Consider the following 23,468-nt stretch of genomic DNA (forward strand, 5'->3'; position numbering starts at 1 on the left):
TTTCATAAGAAGACACTAATAGCAGTGGAGGTGTACGGAGAAGCTGAGTCTAGACACATCCAGTACACCCAAATCTTATTTAATACAGGCAATCCAAGCTCTCAGCTGAATGCAAGATCATTAACTGCCTCTCAGGCTCCTCAGCACTCAATACCGGTAGCATTTTGCAGACATTAATGTATTTAAGCATCACAAAACCCCTGTGAATTTGCGTTTTAAAAATGGAGGGCTGCAAGAAGGGAAACAAGAAGCCGCAACTGTCAAAGGCCTACTGATTGCACTGGTAAACTTGTGACAGCAAGGCCTAGACTTGCAGAAAGGCCATTCCAAAGGACAGATGGAGCCAAACTCTCCTTGGGGAAACTCAGCTTCCCATGCCTATCAACCAGTTCTTACTGCGATTGCTTTCGCTGTGCACTAGGAGACTTGTAGCCTCCATGAAAACGGCAGGTGGACAGAGAAGTGTTAGTCCATGTCTCTGCTCAGCCGGGGGGATGTAAGCCCCAAACAGATCCAGCGTGCTCTTGTTATGTGGTGTTCCTTCCCCAGAGATGAGGAGGACATGGCCTCTAGTGATGTTGATACCAATACTGACTTTCTAACATGCTGACTCCTTCCTCCTCTGTTCATTTACATGTCTCTGCAGATTACCTGCGTGTTGTGGATATTTATATGTTCAAGGACCCCCATGAGATCAACAAGCAGCAGCACCACACTGACAAGTACTACAATCCCAAGCTGATAGTGCGTCGGGGACAGCCTTTCCAAATCCAGATTGACTTCAATCGACCTTACAGGCCAGAGACAGACCAATTCTGGCTGGAGTATTTAATGGGTAAGTGCCTGGCAAAGGCTGTGTCTTATCAGCAAAGGAAGGTTGGTGAGTCTATCATAAACAGGAACATAGCAGTACTTAACGGCTGGGTCTTTTCCTGTTATGATTGATAAACCATAAAAACAGGTTTAACCATAGGCAAGGAAGTGTTTTTCTAAACAGGGTCTGAATCCTTTCTTGAAAAAATCAGCAGAATTTCATGTAAGAGAAGAAGAAGCAGTATTTGGGGGTTTCTGTATAGTAAGAAGTTGTACTTTATTGATCTTTCAAAGTTCTATCTGGTTAATGCTGTGTAGCAACATTGAAAGGTAAGTGGAACATGAAACATCTTTTATTAGTATTTAGGAGATGCAGGGAGGAGGATTCTGATGTTTGAGGTGAGAAAAGTACGAACAGGGATAGCAAAATATTGATTACAAAACAAAGGAAATTATACAGGGTGGAAGAATCTTGCAACTTTGCAGCCTGCATTTACAACCAACTTGGTAACAACAGAGAAGGTTCAAAGACTTTAGCTTTGGACCAGAATCAGAACCATAGAATCATTGAATCACTAAGGTTGTAAAAGCTCTAAGATGTTCAGTCTGACTGTTAACCCAGCACTGCCAAGTTCACCATTAAAGGATGTCCCCAAGTTCCACATCCACGTCTTTTGAATTCTTCTAGGGGTGGCAATTCCACCACTTTCCTGGGCAGCCTGTTCCAATGCCTGACAACCCTTACAGTGAAGATTTTTTCCCTAATATCCAATCTAAACCTCCCCTGGTACAACTTGAGACCATTTCCTCTTGTCCTATTGCTTGTTCCCTGTGAGAAGAGACTAACCACCCCCTCACCTTTTGAGTAGCTGTAGAGAGTGATAAGCTCAGCTCCCCGCTGAGCCTCCTTTTCTCCAGGCTAAACAACACCAGCTCACTCAGCCACTCCTCATCAGACTTGTGTTCCAACCCCTTCACAAGCTCCGTTGCTCTTCTCTGGACACACCCCAGCAACTCAATGTCTTTGGTGTAATGCGGGGCGTAGAACTGAACATAGGAATTGAGTTGCAGCCTCACCAGAGCCAAGAGACTTACTCAGGACGATATCAGAAACTTTCTTCATTTGTTGCAGAAGGAGCAAGAAAGTTTTTTCTTCTCACTGTGAGGTCTTCATCAGATACCCATATCCTAATGCATCTGTTGAGTCATTGAAGGTACAGGACTAGAGAAGGGCCTGACCTTACTAGAGAAGGGGAAAAACAAGTGACAGAGTGGAGCTTCCTGATATGCTCCAAAGATGGCCCCACCAAATGCTGCTCCCTACAACACAACTCTGGGAAACCCCCAGCTTCATCTAGAGTGATCTGGTGGTTTCTGTGTTAAGACATCAGTGTTTTCCTTATACACTCTTTAAAGTAGGTTATAATTGATGTTTTAATTTACTTTCCTGTGAGAAGCAGCTCTGAAATTTGTAACATTGATTCTTTTCTGTCGTTGAATTATGATGATGTGGGCATTTATTAGATTTGTTACTTTTTAAAGCTAGATGGGCGTTTATCTCTTAAACATATGTGCAGTGAAAATGTTACTGTCTGCACATTTTTTTTCATGGGTCTCTTCTTTCTAATTTAAATTAGGGTTGGGAGGCATGTTATGACAGTCCAGTGAATGATTGGCTGAAGAGCCACAAGTGCCTTTAAAAATTTAATATGCATAAATATCATTAGTTCTTTGGGGATTTAATTAAATTCAAGACTGTTCCCTTACTCTTTATATGTTTAAAACAAACAGTTGTATCAAGAAGAAGTGGAAAATGGAACATTTGTTTTTTATTGCACTTCATGCAGTTTGCATTAGTTTTAATCAGATATTCTATATTGGAAGAAGAAAATTAACACTTCTTTTGACACTGCATAGTCCACTTAAGAGAACACATTCATTTTTTTTTCTGATGCTCTTTCATAATACATTCATCCACTGTTTGTACCTTGAATCTCTAAGCATGGATAAAAGTCCCCTCATCCTCAGACGGAGTAGGGAAGGGGTTAAATGCAGCCTGAGCCAGGGGAGACTCTGCAACAAACTCATCTCTGAATGATTCCTTTGGGTCAACCCTAAGTCTGTGGTGGAATTCCTCTCCCTGTTCTTCGCTGTTATTGTCCTTTCTGTGAAATGGGACCAGTGTCCATGTGTGGTGGCTGACAACTGGCTGCAGGGAAGGGCTGCATATACTGGATAGTGTACGACGCTACTGCCCTCCCTCGCTTTTAGTGTTCACTTCTGTGAGCACCACTGCCCTCTTGCTACAAGGACTTTAGCTCACAAAGATTCAACTGGGAGATGTTCAGGCTCCTCTTGTAGGAACTGGTCAACACTCAGTGCTCCACAAAAGTTTCTCTCTGTGAACATGTGGTGAAAACGCAGTATATTTGTTCTCAGAGGCTAGCAACAAAAAGCAAAACAAAAACAGTCCACAATGGGGAAGGAAAATTTAGAGATTATGTGCTTGACTCTTGCTACTTCTCCTTTTAGTGGCAAGTCCAATGTTTATTGCTGAGAAGAAAATATTTCTCATACTTAGTTAAGAGCACTGAGTGCTGAAGGTCTTAGTGCTGTGCTGTCAAACCTTTTGTCATGGGAAGACATGGCCATTTTCATCCAGTTTTTTTCTGTTTGTCTTCCTGAAGGGCAAGCATTCACCTCTCCTACTGCCAGCAGCCTGAACACCAGTGCCCAGTCCAAAAGCTCTTGCCCAGGCTGCCCGTGAGCAGTGGAGAGAGGCAGGCACCTCCAAGCGTAGTTTAACCCTGCTGTTTTAAAATGGGATGAACTCTCTTCTGATTCCTCTATTGACTCTCTACCATAGACTAGGCTCTGACTTTAAGAACACTAAAGGCAGGGGAGGTGAATCCTGCCCTTTGGCACTGTCAGGCAGAAGCTACTCCTAGGGAGCTGCTCAGGCAACAGCTGTACAGCAGAGGCAACTTGAGCTCAGAGAAGCTTTTTGTGCTGAAAGTATACCTCCTAAGAAAGTGCTGAGTTTGAGAGATTAAAGTGATGGACACACAGAAATATTGCCAGGTTGTTGTAAAATGACCTTTCCAAGGAGCTCTCTGTGTGTCTGAGCAGTAGATTTCAAATGGTGCAGCAGAACTGTAGAATAGAATAACCTACATTGCAGGGGCCTCCAGAGGTCTCATCTCTAGCCCTTGCTCAAAGCAGGTCCAACTTGATCCAATGTCTTTGGGCCTTGCCCTAGGGACAGGTTTTCAGTAGCTCCAAGGATGAGGATGTTACCCCAGGCAGTGTGGACCAGGCTGCCCAGAACTGCAGAATATTATGAGTGGTTCGAGATTCTATTCTCATAAGGCACACAGATACTCTGTGGGGATGGCTGGCCTTGGTTCCCAGGGAATTCAGTTGGAGCTTGGAAAATTCAAAGTCCATTTTTGCAGGGCTTTTCCTACAGTGCGGGCTGTTTATACAACAGTGTTGTATGAAGCTATTCAGAAATTATTAGTTCCCAGCCCTGGGAAATTTCCTAACATTGACGCTAATCCATCATAGAATTTTTATCCATTAAATACTAATTTTGCTCCTGAAAAATGTGACAATGGTAATGAATTGATTCTCTGTGTGTGTGCAGAACTATTCTATTTCCGTTACTCTGTAAAATTTACTTTTCCTTCTCTTTTTTTTGCTCCTATTTTTGCTTCTTTTACATCATTAAAAAGATGATTAATGAAGCAAGAAAAGCAAGTAGAGACTGCTTAAATCTTCTAATTGATAATGAATCAAGGGTCCGTGGGACAAATGATTCTTGCATCATGTAAAACTAGGTCTGAAACACTCACAGAACAACCTTTAATAACAATCTTTTTTAATCCACAGTCCATTTAAACACCATTCACACAGAGGTTAGAATTCATGGGTTAAATTGTTTAAGCAAATATATATGTGTTTGTAAATATATAAATAATTCACCCAATATCTTGAAAGTCACTTTTACAGATATTCTCCTGTGATGGTTCTTTATGACTAAAGTTGTTCTTGCTTTAACAGACTGTTTTCTGTAGAGTCATCATCGGTGAAATTGACTGAAATGCTAACATGTGAATTATTATAATTCAGTTTTGCACATAATCCTTCATTAAATTAGGACCATACTTGCCTGCCAAAGTATGGAAAACAATAAATGTGCCAAAAAATCCACATGGAAAAATATCCACTTATAAAGAGTAATTGGATGTTATTCCAGTTCTTGTGCTGAACCACAGCCCTGCTGCAGTACCTATGGTTTGAGAGCTGCTCCATCACCACATAGTTCCTACCTTGCCATCCACTTCCTGGCTTTTAGAAGAGGAAAGGTGAGCATCACCACTTGGGTGATACTCATTTTATTGGTCTGGGGTTGAGATGAAAGAGCCACAAGTGTAGTTGATGTGCTTACGTCTAGTTCCCCCAGTGGGAACAATTTCAGTTTACTTGGAACCCCAGTGAGCCCAGAGCAGCCCATGGACCCCCTCACCCATCTTGGTCTCTCCAGACTACTGTCTTTGTGGTGATGGGAATACTTTGTGCTTCTCCTAACTTTCCCTGATGCAGGCTTAGCCAGGCTGAGCATGGCTCCCTCACCTGGGGCAGCCAGTTTGTCATGAGCGCCGCAAAGTTTCCTCCAGCACTGCTGCGCTGGCAGGGATTTCTCTGAAAAGCAGATGTATTATTAGATGGGCTTATACAGCCTTCAATCTTGCTTTTAGTAGTAGTTTACAGTATGTGGCTGTAAATCTTTAAGAGGCTGATAAGTTTATACAGTGCATCCTGACTCTAATGATATATTTCCCCACATCCTCATAAATTGTTGTCTATTTGGATTTTCCTTAAATGGCTTCATAAATCTATATATGTTGGTCTAGCCCTCAATATTATTATGGACATTTTATTCATTGACATACTTCTGGAACAATCATAAATTCCAGTTCCCCAGGTTACTATCACCTTTCTACATGTGTGCATGTGTGGACACCCACACATCCATCCATATGCTCTCATCAGGCTTCAATAAATCATTGGCTTTAGGCCTGAGATGAGAGCAGAGACTTACTGCTCCTTTTTCCAAAGTCTTCCCAGGTCTGCTCCAGAAGGATAGTTATAAACACAGAAAAGCAGCTAAGAACACAAAGATGTCAGAATTGATCCTGGAGCATGGCTTGTTTAGGTGACACCAAATTCCCACTTATGGTCAGAGGGATAGCTGAGTTCAATTAAATAACCAGGGGTCAAATTCAAGATATACACACCAGTATCAGTGGAACTCTTCATACTGTCCTACAGTGTCCACAGCCTTTCCCTGTTTTCACAGCAGAGTTGGGCCAAGTGTTATTCCAGGGTTATTGAGGTTTTAATGATTTTGTCAGGCAGTAATTCTGCCTTAGTGGAAAGTGTTGCTACCCCTGCTGTCACCTGTCCTCCTCAGCAGCTCTGTGGCAGGGCATGTGGTAGCAGAGGGGCTGGAACATGAGATGATCCCCAGCACCTGGAATGGGATGTTGAGCTGAGTTCTGCCTCTGGGTAAAAGTTACTCTTTGGAAAATTTTGGATCCTGACGTTTTTAGGAACCTTTTTTTCACCACACAGGAGTAACTAACTGGTGCAGGAGTCAAACTGCGTTGGTGTTGATACTTAATGCTGAGAGTTTAATGAACCACTAGATCTCTGTTTCACAAAGAACTACAAAAAATTGAGCAGAGATACAGAAACACCTGATGGTCTAAACTTGAATTCCCATTTTGTGGGAGAAAAAAATAATTTATTAGCAGTGGAACACATTTCCTAGAGATTGACTCTAGGCAGATAAGAGACCTGTTTGCCAGCTCTTAGCAAGTAACAAACCCAAACACTTTCTGAACAAAGGTATTGGGGTATTTTTTTCCTCCTCTCTGGACTTCCCAGTCAGACCACAGAGGAGCAGAGAGGAGGGAGTCCCTCGGTGCTCTATGAATGCAGTATTTCATGCCAAGCGGTCTTTATTATGCTCACATTTGCACTGCTGCAGCAGCATCAAGTGGCACATAAAATCTAGCTGTATTTTTTAATTGTTTTAATAGCTAAGGTGCGTGACTCCAATGTCTGTTCTACAACTGTAAAGTACTAGAAATATCCACTCCTGGGACAGAGTGACCAGATGTTAAGGATTTCTAACTGGAGCTGTGAGCAAAACTTATTTCAAGATATTTGGGTTTCCTACATTTCCAAGTTTTATATAGCGCTTCTCAAGGCAATAGAATTTGAGAGTGGGAGGAACCCAGACGGGATGTTAAAACAGTGACTTAGACACTACTGTCTTTTACAAAAAGATTGTTTCTTCTTGTTGTTTGTTTTGATTGTTTGGAATTTTATTAAAGCACCCCTCCTGTTTCTTTTTTCTTTGTTTTACTTTTTGTTTCCTGTCATGGTTCCCATATACTAACACCCATCTCCAGGTTGCTTGCTACAATAAGTATTAACTCTGCTACACAGCTATTGTACTTGTGGCTTCCAGCTCAAACATATTTGTCAACCTGTCATAATTATTATGAATTCCAGGGCTGGCATTGAAATAGATTCTTTACCCTTTATATGAAAGAGTATATTGAAACAAAAAAAATCAACCTACAGGAAAATTGTTAATTATTGTGTGCAATGTGTCCCAAAGGGAGACAGATTCCTTGACTCTATCCCAAAGGGAGACAGATTCCTTGACTCCTTGAAAAGCTAATCTTCTAAGGGGGGTTCCTAAAAAGACTACTGAGAAATAGCTTTGTTCATCTCCCTCCCTTCTAAGGTAACCCACGTCCATCAGAGAGGAGTGCTTGTGTTTTGATAGCTGAAGTTGCTGCACCTATCTCACCATCTCTCTGTTGATGTAAATCCCTCTCTGGTGTGGCAATTTTATCCAGAATTTAACGCAGCTTACCTCCATGCCTGATGGGCCCAGAGCTGACGTGCTAGGAAGCTAAGGCATATGTTGAAAATAACTCACTTTGAATGCCTGTGTGTGACCACAGTTCTGTGTTTTAGACAGCACATTATTTTGCTGCTATATAAATAGACTTCGGCAAATTTAACAAACATTGCATTTTGTTCTTTGCCTCTGTCAATTGTCTGTGTGTGGTAGGGGACATCCCATACATGCCCACATCCACACAGGCTTCATTCATGGTCCCTTTTGCCACATAGACCTTTACTCATGTTTTTTATTTATTTTATGAGCTCCTTTAATAGTGACAGCAGCTATTTTGCTCCTCTTTTTCTGGGTGCCTGGAAACCCCAGGAAGTGTAGAGTTGAGCTGAGCTGCAACTGAAGTGAGAAGGAGCTTTAGGAGACCAGCTTGGATAGTTACAGAAACCAAGGTGGGATAAGAAAGGGTAAGAAAGAAGTATCAAAAGAGTTGCAGACCTGTGCACTGTGCGTGAGGGGAAATAGATTTGGTTGCGTTGTTAAACCTTCCATACAAGGGAGGTTTCTGTAAAAATAATATCTTCTGACAGTGTTGTGGCTCAGTACCTAGCACTGAAATGCAGAGAGTTGTAGGCCCAAGAAAGAGGGTCACTGTGAGTTCTCTCCTGTCCTCTTCTGCTTTGACAACAGGACAGTCAGCAGCCCCCGTATCAGCATGATATCTTCTAAGCTGCAAAAGGAGCCTATAAAAAATTCAACCAGCACAGCAATCTCCAGGCTTTTTGAGTTCTCAGGCTAGATTTTCCCATTTCCATGTGCTGTTATAGCGAGCAGACAGGGGCATCCCAACAGCGTGATGTCACACAACGACTTTGTCTGTCACAGAGCAATTGGCTGTGAAATGTCCTCATGTGAGGGCCAGAGCCTCCTACACCCAAAGAAAACGTGAGCACTGGGGAGTGAGACAACCACAAAGAACTGGCTGTGGAACATAGTTCAGGCTGCCAACTCCTGGAGCAAACCAGAGCCGGAGAGATCCTGAGCCAGCTGATGCTGCTGGCAGAATGTCAGCACCCTCCTGTCAGCATAAAAACAGTTTATCTTGTCTACAAGGCTCCTGGACCTGACATGCACCCAAACACCCTCCAACCTCTCTGTGGGTTGGGTTAGCACCAGAGACCCTGCAGAGAGTAGTCTGTCAGGCATTCACAGGCTTTTGGTAATGAGTCTTTGGATAACATCGAATCTTCTGTGGAGACTAAACCAGAGAATGAAATCACCACTGCATGTTATTCCTTCAGAGAAAGGGCCAACATTACAGATATCCCAACTATGAGCCAAAGTTGGCTCTACTTTTCCACTGCAGCCAGAAATGTGTTCTCAAGATGTAGATAACAGTCAAATGCCCAGGCCAACCTGAGAATCCTTGCCTACAAAGTTGATAAATATAGTGCTGAACCTACATAAGGATTATTTTGCCAGCAACCTTACCATGTAATGCCAAAGTTACTCAGCTTTACAGCACTCTAGTGTCAAGACAGCAGATGTGTGTATATGAGACTAGCGTGGCTGATGCTGTCAGATGTCTAGATGTGTGTTTACAATTCAGCTCTGTAAGCTTGTGTCAGAAGTAACAATTCCCTTACTCTTCCATTTGCAAACCATATTCTTCCATTTGCATTCTGGTTTTTGTTTCAGAAGATTAGGGAACCCGTCCTCTCTTCAAACAAAACATTGGAAATTGCTCACTGTGCTCTGGAAGGCTCTGCCCGTCTTTCCAAACTTCCTTGTGAGTTCAGGATTTATGCAATCATTAGCAAGCACCAAATTCTGATCATCTGTCAGAAGCAAACAGTGTTCTTTTGTATTTACTATTTACAATATCTGTGAAGTGTCCTGACTTCTAGGATATCCCTTCCCTGGCATCTCTGCTATGCCTGTAGGGATGTAGGCAATACCCCAGAGCACCTTCTCCTCATGGGTGAGTAAGAAAATACAGTGACCTCTTACTGTGTGGGAGCAGCTCTGTGAGGCTCTGGGCTGAAAGGAACTTGCATACTCCTCAACAGCAACTACAGGTGCTTCCTTGTCAAGCAACAGGTATATGAGGGCGTCTTGTGGCTTTGCTTGCAAGAAGGACCTTTATTTGGAAGAGAAAATGGCATTTCACATGTCGAGGTTTCAGAAAAAGTGAGAATACCAGAGTCTCAGTACTTCGCTGAACCTGCTTATGAGGTGACAGTGCCAGTGCTTCCATAAGGATGTCTTGAAAAGGTTTCATGGCCTCTTTGAGATCCTATCTGGTTCCTATAGACAGATTTAATGGGGAGTGATTCTGCAGCCTCCCCATGTATGTGGTGTACACAAACATGGTGGTGCAAAGCCACCACCACAGCATGGTTTCTTCTGTCCCCAGTAGGCTGCTACACTGACATGCGTTAGGAACTAACGATGTCAGTTCCTAATCACGTTAAAATATTCATCTCTTCCCCCTCCCACCCTTCTGAAGGAGGTAAGGGAGGTATTTTTTAAAGTGGTACTTGTTAACGGTTTTCAAAGATATCAGCTCTACTACTTGGTTTGCTCTGCTGCTTTGTTTGCCTGGACTGTTATTTTTAGAAAAAGATTGTGTCAAAACTAGAAGCAAAATATTAACTGTAGAGGCACGATGGGTCATACCCAGTTGCGCTACAAAGAACAAGAATGTGTTCAGCTCTCAGATCGCAATTGTTAGCAGGCACAGGATTCGCATCTCTGTTACCTCTGTAGGCTCTTCTCTCTAGACTGGCTTTCCTTTGATGGTTTATATTTGAAGTGTCCAGTGCTCTATCTTCTCGTATTTTCTATTGATTTTGCTCTCTTGTTCTAGTCCTTTATTCTCCTGTGGGTCTTTTCCTTCCATTGCGTCCCTCACCGATCTGAATGAGTTTCATGTGTTACAGCATCCCTGGCCAGCAGGGCTATTTATGTGCACTGAATATCTGCAAAATGGAAATACATGTGCTCTGAATAATCTCTTGGATGAAGCACAGTAGCCCCAGATTTCTCAGAAACACAAATCTCATGGCAGCTTGCGAGCTTCAGATTCAAAGCTGGAGTTGTCCTTTCCTAAATGTACCAGTGTTCAAGTCTGGGATTATCTCTACATCAGCAGTATAAAAATAAGCAAGCAAGAAAATCAACGCCCTTGTAAGTTTAATTTTGAAGTTCTTAAATAGTAGGAATGAAAAATATAGAAGTCTGTCCCTCTGTCTGCCATCGTTGCTTTTCATTACCCTATTTTTGAATGAGAGAATCTTACTTTCGGCCTAAAATATGAAATGAAAAATAGATTTGAGAATGAGATAGGGAACTCAGCCTTCTCACAAGTGTCTCTTCTGTCTGTGCTGTTGGTTGGCTTCCAGATACAGTTTGGCTCTACCTCAGTCTCAAAGGGTGGAGCCTCACACAACTTTGAATCCTGGCAGTGTACATGTTTGCATGTAGTTGGCAGAGTAAAATAGGCTTCTCTGGGGGGTTTGTTGTCTTACTGTGAGGTAGACTATCATGTGTGTTACTTTGAAGGTCTGTCATACTTTGGGACCCATTTCTAGCAGAGAAAGTTTGGCAATTCAGCACAGATACGGTGATTTATATTCTGGTCATCCAGAGTTGATTCCCACTACGTCCATGAGGAGGGCGTGGTTGGGGGGAACTGAGTGCTGGGTGTCTGCAGGTAGACTCACTTGTGTTTCCTCTGTTTGTGTGGACTTCGTGAAAGCGTGCTTGGTCCCTGCTTGTCAGCACAGTAGTGCAGTGAGAAGAACAAGGTTTTGCTCTGCTAAAGAGCCCCAAAGTGGATGTCTGTGCCCCAGAGGGCGCTTGCATGCTAGTAACAAGGGTGCTGGATGCATCTGAACTGGGGAAGAGGCTCTTACCTAAACTCCTAAACTTAACAGTCTGGCTGACACCAAGCTGCTGGAGGGCAGTTTGCTGCACTAGTATAAACAGTGGTGAGCAAGAAAAGCCTTGGATAGCCCCTGCTCACGGTGCCAGGGCTACACTTCTGACAGTGTTTGAACCAGCAAGATTGAAGCTTGCTGGAGTGAGATGGTGTCTGCACAGGCTGCCTGTGGGGAGGTGTGGCTGTACTGCCAAGTGACCAAGCGCTGTGTTAGGCAATGAGGGAGGTAGGTGATTTCTGCCCACACAAACTTGCCAACTCCACTGAAAATAAGGACAAAGGGACAAAGGACTGCTAGGGAGTTTAGAAAAACTGTTAAAACGAGGCAAACATTTTCACTTCTCTCCCCAGGTCGCTATCCACAGCAAAACAAAGGCACCTACATCCCAATCATAGTAGGTAATGTGCTGAAACCAGGTGAGTGGGGAGCCAAGATTACTCACAGGGAGAACAACTCCATTCGCTTGTCCATCATGTCCTCTGCCACCTGCATCATTGGAAAGTTCCGCCTGTATGTTGCTGTCTGGACTCCCTTTGCCATCCTTCGGACACGCAGAAACCCTGCAACCGACACGTACATCCTGTTCAATCCCTGGTGCCAGCGTAAGTACCTTACCAAGGGTTCACACTTTCTGCTGCTGAGCTTATCAGGTTTTGGGAGGGGGTGGTCCAGGAAGGACAGCTCGGTACTAAGGAGTTTGGAGACATGACAGTTTGGGTCTGGAAATTTTACATAAACTCTGCCAAGAGTCAAGAATTTAAGGCTGGAGAATAGCCCTGTGTGAGCAGGGCTCCAGGCTGGAGACCAGTGCCTGTGCTGTATCTGCACTCTGCAGTTTTATGAGGCCAAGCCTGTGTTTACCAGTTTGGGCTCCATTTATTATAGTAAACATACCCCAAGGCTTCACTCTGACTTGAATAGGCAACAACATGAGCCTCCTGCCTGCCTGTGTGTGCTTTAAACTGACAAGTCAATATGGGCATATCTTTTCTGAGGATTTGGTGTAGGGCAAGATGTGGCAGCCTCCCATACTTTGTTGACTTACATCATAGATTGCCACACTTAGGACTGAACATCTGCAGCCAAATTGCAGGAATTCAATGGGAGCTGCTCCTCCTGCACAGGCTGGGTGGAGTCAACTTGCTGTGGCATCACAGATAGTACCTTCCTACTGCTACATGACATTTGCCCTTATAACTTCCCCTTTTTTGGTGACTAATTAGCAACCATGGCCTCTGTGAGGAACAGAACATTTTGCAAATGAGCCATTTTTTATAGTACAGTGGGTTGAAGAACAATTAATTTTTTTTAAATCTTCCAGGATCATGGGGAAAACATCAGGCCTTATGCTGACAAGATTGTATTTTACCCAATGAACTCCATGTGTGGCTTTAAGGAGAGGGCAAGAAAGACCAGAGAGGTTTGATTCAGCCTTCTTACAGGCTGTAGCACTGTGTCTCAGCTTCTGACACTTGTAAGGCTCCAAGTCATATGTATTGCAATATATTTAGGTCACCAGCTAACTTTAATATTCTTCTGCCACCTTTCCTTCATCTTTCAATTTTTTACCAGAATATTTGCATCAAATAATCCCATACCAAACAAGGGCCATCCTACCAAGTGACAAGTAAATTTAGCATTATAAATAGAGTCCATTACATGGAATGATTTGTGCTGCATTCATTACTTGCCCCTAGTCCAAGGGAATAGAAGCAATAATTAGCTTATGCATTATTTAAGAACATATATGTTAATGCTGAATAAAGAGGAGTTAGTTAAGTGGGAACAGGAGGGAAGGGCAGGGCCCAGTGTGCCATGACACTGTAAGATATTCCTGAAAGCAGTGTAGAGGTAAGATACCTTAGAGCAGCATGCTGACAGTTTGTTCTGGGAGAGGAGGGAGAGTATGCAACAGAAAGAGAGGAATCACTGCCAAATTACGATCCACTGTGAGGAGACAAAACTGCTCAAGGTTTGTGTTGGCATCATCAGCCTCTCACAGCTTCAGCCAGGGAGGTGCAATTTTCCACCTCAATGTAGAGCATCACTTGGTTGTAGTCCCGGATGTTGTAAACAGTCAGTTTGTTAGCCTGTATGGTGATTCTGCAGTGGTTCAGCACCTCTTTGGAAAGGGATAAACCCCAAAGATAAAGCTTCTTAAATTGCCTCAGTTTGCCTCATGATTAGCAGACAACCAGCTAGGGCTGCATGCAGCCTTATATGGAGAAAAGATGTGGTGTGTGGGGGTTGGCTACCCCACTGTGGTCTGACTGAGACCACACAGGCTGATTTGAGGTGTTTGTCAGATGTAAAAAAAGGGAAAATCAATCCCTACTTCCATCTCCTTCCCCACCAGCTCTGTGTGCTGAGTGATCCACCTCTGTCCATGGCACACAGGCACTTCGCTCTCCTATGCCCTCCCTCCTTCACCTGAGCTGAATGGGGCCAAAAGCCAGCAAGGTTAACAAGGGAGCAAACCCAAAGGGAGCAAGGTGTGCAGCAGTTGCTTCCAGCGGCAGACGTTGCCAAGGCCAGTGGAAAAACTCTGCTTTACGAAAGCAAAACAGAGTCTCTGGGCAGCAAGGACTGCTGTGTGACCCCAGATCCAGGGGAGGCAAGTCAGGGACCACATTTTCATCTGCAGCTTACATTTTAAGGTGTGTCTCAATGGCTTCAGGTGCTATCCCTTGCTGACTATTGTAGTTTTTATTTCCTGCATGTTTCATTTCTATTTGGATTTATTCTCATTTCTTGCTCCTACTTTTACTCCTAGGTAGTTTGGGCTAATTAGCTCCTATATCTGCCTTTTTCCCCTTTCCTTGTGTTAGAAAATCAAGGACTGTTTCTCCACGCTTTATCCTCTGGCTGGAAAAGATTTTTCAGTGTAATGACAAAAAGGTAAAAAAATTCAGGCAGTTAAAGCACAGAGAAAACAATAGTTTGAAAATCTTCTAGACTAGTTTGCTGGGTTAATAGCCAAGCAGAAAAGTCTGAGTGAAAAGCCTCATTAAAAAGACAGAAGACTGATGCCAGAAATGAATGGGGATTGTTATAGCAGGGAGCAGAGTACAGGCTCAACTGCCTAGTGCAGCTTTCCAACTCATCATTTTGGAGAAACATCAATATGTCGGTATGAGCTTTTCTTTAAGACAGAAGCATTTGTGCCCTTTCTTATTACTTCTTTTCTCACTATAGTTCAGTTTTGACATATCTTCCCAGACAGGGATGTTGGTTTTTTTTCTGCTGTTTCAGAATAAGTTTGAATACCAAGTCAAGCTACAGAGTACTTTGCTTCCAAAACCATCAGATGCTTTTATATTTTAATCCCCTTAGCTACATTTAAGGTTGATCACCAAGAATACCTTAAAGATGCAGGGCTTGATCCTGAAAAATTAAATACACTGGCCCCAAACCTCAGTGAAATTTTCATTACTTAATAAGCAACATAAAGTCTGGGAGGAAAGGCAGCATTCTTTCTTCAGCCAGCTGACATAGTTGGATAAAACAAATGTGCTTTTGGGCATGCAGAGCCCTCTTCAGTTGAGGAACAGAAGATACAAATGGCAAGTAGTTAAGAATAACTTCTTTGAGTTTAACTAAACTCTTGGCAATATCAGACTACATGAAAGCAGAGAAGAACTCCTTTGATCTGGATACTGCAAGCTCTTTCCAAGGAGATACTGAGTCCCAGCAACTTTCTGCTGGGGAACATTTAGTGCTTATCAGGAAAAGACCTTGTGTTGACTTCTGTGGCTCTCTCACAGGTGGAGATGTATAGTGTAGCTAAGTTGCAGACTCTGTGGGTCCCTCACCCAAGTCTCATGCAAAATGTATTGTATTTAAGCAATTAAATATATTGCAACTTTATTGAGTCAGTTGCACATTTCTTGTGCTTAAATGTCCTAATACTGTTTAAGGATTAGTAACATGTGGTTGACTTTTGGACTCCTCTCACGTTACTGGTCATCCAAATTTGGCCTAATAATATTTTCTTGCATTTATAGCTAAATCTTAAATTTGATCTCTTGTGTCATAGATTCCACGTGGGCAAAATTCACACAGAGCTTCATCCTTTTGCTACATTAACCTAGGCAAGCACTATCCAAGGCAGCAAAATAATCTTGATCCTGGGTAGAGTGTTTTTTTGTAGATAACTGTGTTTAGCTCTTGCAGCTCTGGGTTTGCCACAGCACTGTCCTCTTCCCGGCATGATCCCTGGCAGGTTTGTGTTTCCACTGAGGCCCAGCCTTGCATGCCTGGATTCCTATGGGAGCATGTTGAAGGGAGGCTGGGAGCCCAGGGCAAGGCTGCTGCTTCCACCTCTACCCGTCTGCTGGTGCTGCTGTGCTCAGCCGTCGCTGTCTGCATGAAGAAATGGCTTTTCCAACTCCAGAGGGTTGCCGTTCTGGGATTGGTGTCCTACCATACTGGGTTGAGTCCTCTCATGTTCATTCACCTTCCCAAATTGAAAGGATTGCTCTGCATTCCTCATATCTTTTACAGGGAGCCAGTGTTCAGTAGGAATCCTCGCCTGCAGTGATGTCTTCGTGTGAAGTGTATTTTCACCTTACCCAAGTTCAAATAGAGAAGCATAGAAGCTAATTTGCTTCTTTGTAGCATTGCTAGTGTCTTAGTAAATTCCCAGGATAAAAGAAGTGAGTAAAAAACCTCTTAAACTGATAAAGAACAACAAACAAACCTAGCACATTTCCATGGAATTCTTCTGTTTGTCAGATGTGAGCCTCCACTTGCACAAAATAATTAGGAGTTGTACTATGTAGAGCATACTTAGCATCAAAGTAGTCACAAATGCCTCATATTTTCTTCTAAACAGTCTCAGGGGTAGTGAAAGCTGTCAAAAATCAAAGCAGCTGGCATCTCTGTGAAACACAGAAGACCTTTTTACCTTATCAAAAACACAAATATTTAAAATAATCGACAGAGAAGTTAATCAATTTTCATCTGATTTAGCAAAGATCATGCAGTCTCAAAATAACATAAGCATCTCAATTGATACCAACGAGATCAATGTTGATATTTTTAATCCCCTAAAGAAAACAACAGCTGTCAAGAAGGCATATGCACACACTCCACTGAATGTGTAACTGCACAGAAGAAGGTGTTAGCTCTAGTTCTTTAAATGCATTCTCTGTGCTATTTGTATGGACAAGTTTTAATAAAATCCAAAGCTCAGTGAGAGAATGCAAATAATCATTCAGTGAACAAATCAGGCAGATCCACCCTAATGAAACAGAACTTAGATGATCTGTAACATCTGCAATATTTTTTAGTAGGATCCTATGCAGAACTTATTGGACCAGAAAAAAGGCCATGCTTGCATAAATGACTGCAGTTGTCAAGTTTTAACACTCTCTTTCACCTCATAGACTCTGAATATAATATACCCTTGATCATCCACTGGGCACGTGGGTGCAGGTTGACTAGGTCATGGGTAGTGACAAACCCATAAAGAAAATTCTTAACGGCCTAGCCTTTAGAAATCAGGTGAATACCACCACCCTGCCAAATATAAGAGTGGGTCTCAGACCTGCCTGCCTCAGGTAAAGCTCCATAAAACCTGCTATTCCTCTGCTTGCTCAGAGTCAGTCAGAGTCTGTACAGCAGCTGTCAAAAGCATAAAGAAAGCTGTGATCTCCTCAAACACACTAAAGGCTTCTTGTATTTAATACCTGCTTCTCTATCGCTCTTTGCCCATCGGTGAAAAGACCTTTATGTTACATATCTATGCATACTTCCTTATGTATGTATAGACATAGAAATATAAATATATCTTCAGAGAAAAAAAAACTTCCAGCAGGGTCAGGTGTGTAGATTGGCAAAGCCCTTCACCTAGCTCAAGCCTATGTGAGTTTTGCCTTTAATTTTTTTGGAAGGCTTAGATTTTAGCTTATTTTCAGCCAAATTGCAGTTTTGTGGGTAAATGAAGACGCTTTTGGGAATGACGTTTTCAAGGAAGTACAAATCTGATTTGCATTTCAACAAAATACAACAAATCAATAGGCTTTTAAAAGTTAAATGATCCTCTAGTAATTTGTAGTGGGATGCTGAAGAAATCTACTACAGCAGTAGTGAGTGGTAGTTTTGTACTTGCTCATATCAAACTGTCAGAAGTTATTGCTTCCCTTTAATTTGCTATCTGGTACCACATTACTGATTTCCTCAAATTAATTAATTCCCATGTTAAGCTGTATCTCAGTCTCAAAATACAAGCACTGGCACAGGAAAGAAATCTTCAAGTATTCTAGCATCACAGAATCATGACCTGTGTGATACTTACCTGTGAATGTCTGAATAGTTTCACATCATTCAGGGTTCATTATGAATGTTAATAATGAGTCATTTATGTATGTGAATCATGTTTGCAGGTTGAAGATCCATGCATACGCTCTTGACTTTTGATATAAGTCCAATCTAGAATATACCCTTTGTGTATGTGTTGATAAAGATCTCTTCCAATTACTTCCAGTTTTCATTTGGACACTTGAATTTCTCCTCATATTAGCTGATCAGTCAAGCTACGTGGGGGAGGGATACTCCAGTCAATAACTAATGTACAGAAAAAGCAACCAAACCCTTCTGTTAATATGATATAAAAACCTTATTCTGTTTTTTTTTTTTTTTAGTGCACTACAGATTTTTCTTTAGAACTCTTGACTTGAGCGGTTTTCCATTAACATTAATAAGTTTGAAATTGTTCTTTGATCTGGTTGTACAGATGCAGAATTGCGTCAAGGTGCTCCAGCTCTTAAATTAGTTGCACACAATAATCATAACATTCTTGATAAGATGTGACATTTTAACCATACTTTACAGATCCTTAGAAAGCAAGCAGGAGTTGTCAGCATTTTTCCATCTTGCACGCTTTTAAGTTGTGTATCATATTCCTAACTAGGGTCACTATCTCCTTATTCTTGTACTCTCTTGAAGCAAGTAACGCTTTGTTTGATGGAACAGGGGTACTTTTTGTCAAAGATGACTGTATGATATGCTAAGATGTTTTATCTGTCCTATATGAAAATTAAGCACCTGTGCTAACATTTATTTTTGGTAAACTGATGCAGAGGATGCCGTGTATCTGGATGATGAGAAAGAAAGGGAAGAATATGTCCTGAATGATGTTGGTATTGTTTTCCATGGAAACGTTGAAGATGTAAAATCCAGAAGCTGGAGTTATGGTCAGGTAAGCTATTTAGACCTTCTCTGGCTGCTCCCAGTAGGATATCAAATGAGTTTAATTGACACCAGACAGTGGTTGAGACTGTGGGCTCTGGAGTGCATTATTGGTCTCTGCTTCAGAAAGATAAGGGTTATAATTTTAAAATTGTATGAAGTGTGTATATTCCTATTCCAGAAAAACAATGTTATTATTGCTGATATTTAAAGACCTTGTTTTAGGGGCCTATTTCAGATACTAAGAGGCTGCCTGTTGAAAGTTATAATCATTAGCTGAGGTTTCCACAGTACAGCAGTATTTCTGCTGGTGCATTATTGCTGCTTCAGGATCAAATAGATTTGTGAAAAGTAGAGTTGTTTGGGTTTGATGTTTTTCTTTTTATTTTTCAACAATAGGTTGTATTGCTTTTGACTTTTTGTTTTAGTTTTAGCAGCTTGGTGGAAATAATTCTGATCTTCACGGAGGTCAGCTAGTTACAGGATTCCTATGACAAACTAGGAACCCCTCCCTTTGCTGCCTGGACTGGACAACATCAATATGCAATGGCCTCTTGCAGTCTGGGGGAAAAAACCCCTACTAGGCTGGTATGGGGTATTGTGCCTTCAATAGCATAGAATTGTAGAACAATTTTGGTTGGAGGGGATTTTAAAGGTCATCTAGTTCCACCGTCCTGCCACAGACAGGGACACCTTCCAGTAGATCAGGTGCTCAGCGTCCTGTCCTACCTGGCCTGGAACACTTCCAGGGATGTGGCATCCACAGCTTCTCTGGGCAACTTGTTCCAGCATTTTACCACCCTTGTTGTTAGAAATTGTTTCCTTATATCTAATTTAAATCATCCCTCTTTTACTTCAGAAACAACTACTCCTTGTCTCAGACTTATCTATTTTACTTCAACTTTCTTGTAAGAACTAACCAGCCTGAAAATCCCTATGGGATGAAAGAATTAAGTTTTTGTGTGAGAATGGGAAAAAGGCATTACCAAGCAGGATCAAAACGAGAGCAAAGATAACCCTAACTGTCACTCAGAGGGGCTCCAGTGGACCAATATTGGACATGGTAAACTCTGCTCATCTCACTTCCTGGATTTTCCCAATGGCGTAATTAAGAAAATATTGACCTTAATATTCCTTAACACTGTCGTGATAGATTCATTGAGGTTTTGTGGCACCTCCTTAGCACAGCCTTGCACAAGGGGCGTTACCCCTTGCTTTCTTTCCCTCAGCTAGATACAATCTCAAAGCTTGAGCTGAATGGATTGCCCTGGAGAGCTCTTTGAACTCCATCTCTCTTGTTTCCTTATTTAAGGGTACAATTTCATCTTTTTTCCTGCGGCAGCACAGCCCTAGGGAGTTCCTGCCTTTGCACCAATCTTTAGTTTTGTCAGTGCTGTTGTTTGCAGAGTCTGTCTTCCTGACTGAGATAAAAACAACCCTTAAATAAGGAGTGGGAAGAAGTTCCATAAGCTGATAGAACCAGATCCTCAGGCCAAAGCTGGGCATGCATTTAAGTTGACCAAAAATGCCCCCTCCTGGCCCTTCCTTCCCCCTGCAAGCACTTGTGCAGCAGTGCAGTGACTCAGACTGGAGAGCTGATCTAGCTGAATAAGCATCTGGTTGATTTTTTTTCCCTGGCTTATTTCTTGGGCTCTCTCTGTTCCTAGATTTGGGATTCACTCCTTGACAGATGTAAGGGGGAGGGAGAGAGGGGCATGAGTGGCTGGAGGAGGAAAGTGCTGCTTAAACCACATACTGGATTTATGTCCTAAGACGCTAAATTTATGACCTATGGTGGCTTGGCCCAAGGTGCTTATATTCTGCAAATCTGGCACCTTCCTGACACAAACAGTGGCCTATCTTGAGAAACTGCATTATTTGTTTGGTTTTGCTAGGAGGTAGTTCTCTCTGGGAGGTTAGGACTCCTCCATAGTCCTTTGCCATGTACTTTCATTCCTGTGTTGGCTGAAATTAGAGGACCTGATTTCCACCGTGTGCTGTGGTGCACCTTTTGCTATTGTTTGCCCTTGTGAAAGCTGAGTGTGGCAGATGCATCTCAGCAAGCCCAAGCCAAGAGCTTCAATTAGATCATTTTCTATGGGTGTAATAGACATCAATCTGCAAATCAACTGAGAAATATTCTTCTGGTCACCTTACTTTCAGTGAAATGAAGATCATGATGGTCCCGATCTTACCCTGCTCATTTTGAACCATTAAAAACATGTATCTCCCTCATTTTTGGCGATCCTAGATGTTAAGAATAAGAGCATTGCTGTGAGTGAGTAAAAGTGCTTGCAGCAAGGCCTGTATTATGGATATATCATACAAGTATGCTTTTTATATTTGTGATATATAGCCCTTTACATGTAAGTAAAATGCATAAGGCCACATTAAGGTGAAAAGTATATGGTCATATATAAAAATACAGATAGACTTGTGCATGGTAATGGTCTTAGACTAAAAAATTGCTTTGAACAGTGACAGCTGGAAGCTTTAACTCAACTTGTAAATTAAAAAGGAACATACAGTTCAAAACTGGGTTACTAGTGGGAGATGATTCTCACAGCTGCTTTCTGCAATGAGCAGCATCAACATGAAAGGAGGAAAGGCAAGAAAAATGGACTGAGGAAGAAAAAACAACCCAACAGTTGAAACATGGCTGTAATGAATGAAGATGGAGGTGTTCCTTGTAACATGATTGCGATCCCTTCTAAGAAACTGTCACTCAGAAAATTCCACAGAGGATTCAGGGAAAATATGGCTTTGGAAGAAATCTAGACACATAGGAATTCTCTAGCTGAAAAACTTCAGAAGTTGGATTGCTATACTGATCATTTAATGTTGATTTTTTTATTTGTGAGAAGAATAACATAAAGCAGGTGGGCACAAAGTTTTGTTTCCATTGTGACTTCTCTCATGTTCACACATTGATCTGCTTTAGCTTTGAAACCCACTGTGCCAATGTAATTTTATGGCACATGCATTTGTCCAGGTCAGACCACGGGCAACAAGATCACATCTGCCTGCAACTGCCTATGAGAAACACAGCCCTAATTCAGCCAGTGCAAAAGGTGATACAGCCCCTCTTACTTTGATTTAAATGGAAGGTCATCTATTAGAAACAGATTAGCATGAAGGAGTCCAGCATGACTAAGTGCATTGCTCTGTAACACAAGGCACTTCTGTGTGAAGACAGAACTCCTTTGCTTGTGTGATTTCTCATGCCTTATTGTCCATCTGCAGTCTTTCCCAAGTGGCTCTGCCAAAGTTCTTTGGTCTTGACATTGATTTATTTTGTATGGAACAAGTAGTGCCCATGCCTGGCCCAGGTTCACTCCCCTGTCTTGTCTTCCTGCTGCTACTCTAGTTCCTCTGACATTTCAGAGGTGTTCAGCCTTACAACTGCTATGTTTCTATTCCACTCCCCTCTAGACAGTACTTTCATGCCAAGAGTGAGAGCAGGAAACTGATTTAGTTTGATTTAATGTTTTTAAATCCCTGAATAGTCAAAAAGGGAAAAACTGGCTTTAGTGTTAAGGCTACTCTGCATCCTAAGCTACTGCAACAGTGTAAGGCAGCTAGACTTTGCAGCTTGTCCTCTTTCTTCTGTTCATCCAGTTATTTCACAAGTATTCATGTTGTTTTGTAAATGCTAAGGCGGAAGGCAGCAACCCTGATAGCAATTTATTTCCTCTTTATTCTTTCTGTGTATGCTGGCAAGATTGACAGTGTCTCATAAACTGTACATGAGAAAGGTTTAATTTGCAGGGTAAACTTCTTATTGATTTAACTCTAGTCTGATTACTTGAAGTGCAGAAAGCAGATTTTGATCTTGGCGAAAGTGATAAATCATTGGGCCAGACCTGAAGAAAAGTGAGCCTGAAGCAGGAAAAATGGTTATGAGGGTCCTAATCTGTTTTTCCCTTGGGAAGGAGGGTCTCCAAAACACAGTCATTCAACCAATATTATTTACATCACATTCAGTGGAGTGGACTGGAAAGTCTATTGTGCAATTATGAAGTTTCCCAGGAATGATTAGAAGTAGATCTCTGAGAAACACTAATCCCTCTTTCCCTATTCCCAAACACCATGAATTCAGTTTGGCTTAGACTATAAGGCATTACTCACTAGTGAATGCCCGCTTCAGAGAAAAATGCCTGCTTCAGTGCTAGTGTGGGTGATGATGAGAGAGATATGCTGCCTTGGGGGACATTTGCTGAAAATGATCCATACAGCAGTGGTACCTTGAGCAATAAGACCCATGTAGGCTCAAGGCAGAGGCAAAGAAAAGGACTTCCTTTGGCCAGGAAATGGCTGAAGGTGGTGGAACATAATGGTGCTTCCTCTTTCTTGGCTTATTCCAGAGTTCAGCTGCTGTCTGGAATGTCACCACTATCCCGCCCACTTCCTTGCAGTATCAGCAGGAATCTTTATTCCTTGGAGCTTCCTTTTCAGCTCTCTGACCTCGCTCTTCATTCTCTTCTGCCTTTCCCCAGGTTGCCAAATTAGCAGCTTGGTCTGGGCTCTTGCTCGCTTTCTTCAGGATGCAAAACTCAGGTCAGCCTCATCTGCCAAGGAGT

At 42.2% G+C, this 23,468-nt stretch overlaps 1 protein-coding gene across 3 annotated transcripts in view; it reads left to right on the plus strand.

Moving 5' to 3' along the window:
- F13A1 (coagulation factor XIII A chain) overlaps window positions 1–23,468 on the plus strand; it is a 115,755-nt gene that overhangs the window by 61,120 nt on the left and 31,167 nt on the right. For all 3 annotated transcript variants that reach the window (XM_018077674.3, XM_018077675.3, XM_008934485.4), the window contains 3 exons: window positions 647–835; window positions 12,048–12,299; window positions 18,780–18,898. In XM_018077674.3, coding sequence (XP_017933163.1) covers window positions 647–835; window positions 12,048–12,299; window positions 18,780–18,898 — 560 coding nt within the window. The remainder of the gene's footprint in view (window positions 1–646; window positions 836–12,047; window positions 12,300–18,779; window positions 18,899–23,468) is intronic.

Source organism: Manacus vitellinus, unplaced genomic scaffold (genome assembly GCF_001715985.3).
Source record: "Manacus vitellinus isolate BGI_N305 unplaced genomic scaffold, ASM171598v3 scaffold_39_pilon, whole genome shotgun sequence".
Taxonomy (NCBI): Eukaryota; Metazoa; Chordata; class Aves; order Passeriformes; family Pipridae; genus Manacus; species Manacus vitellinus.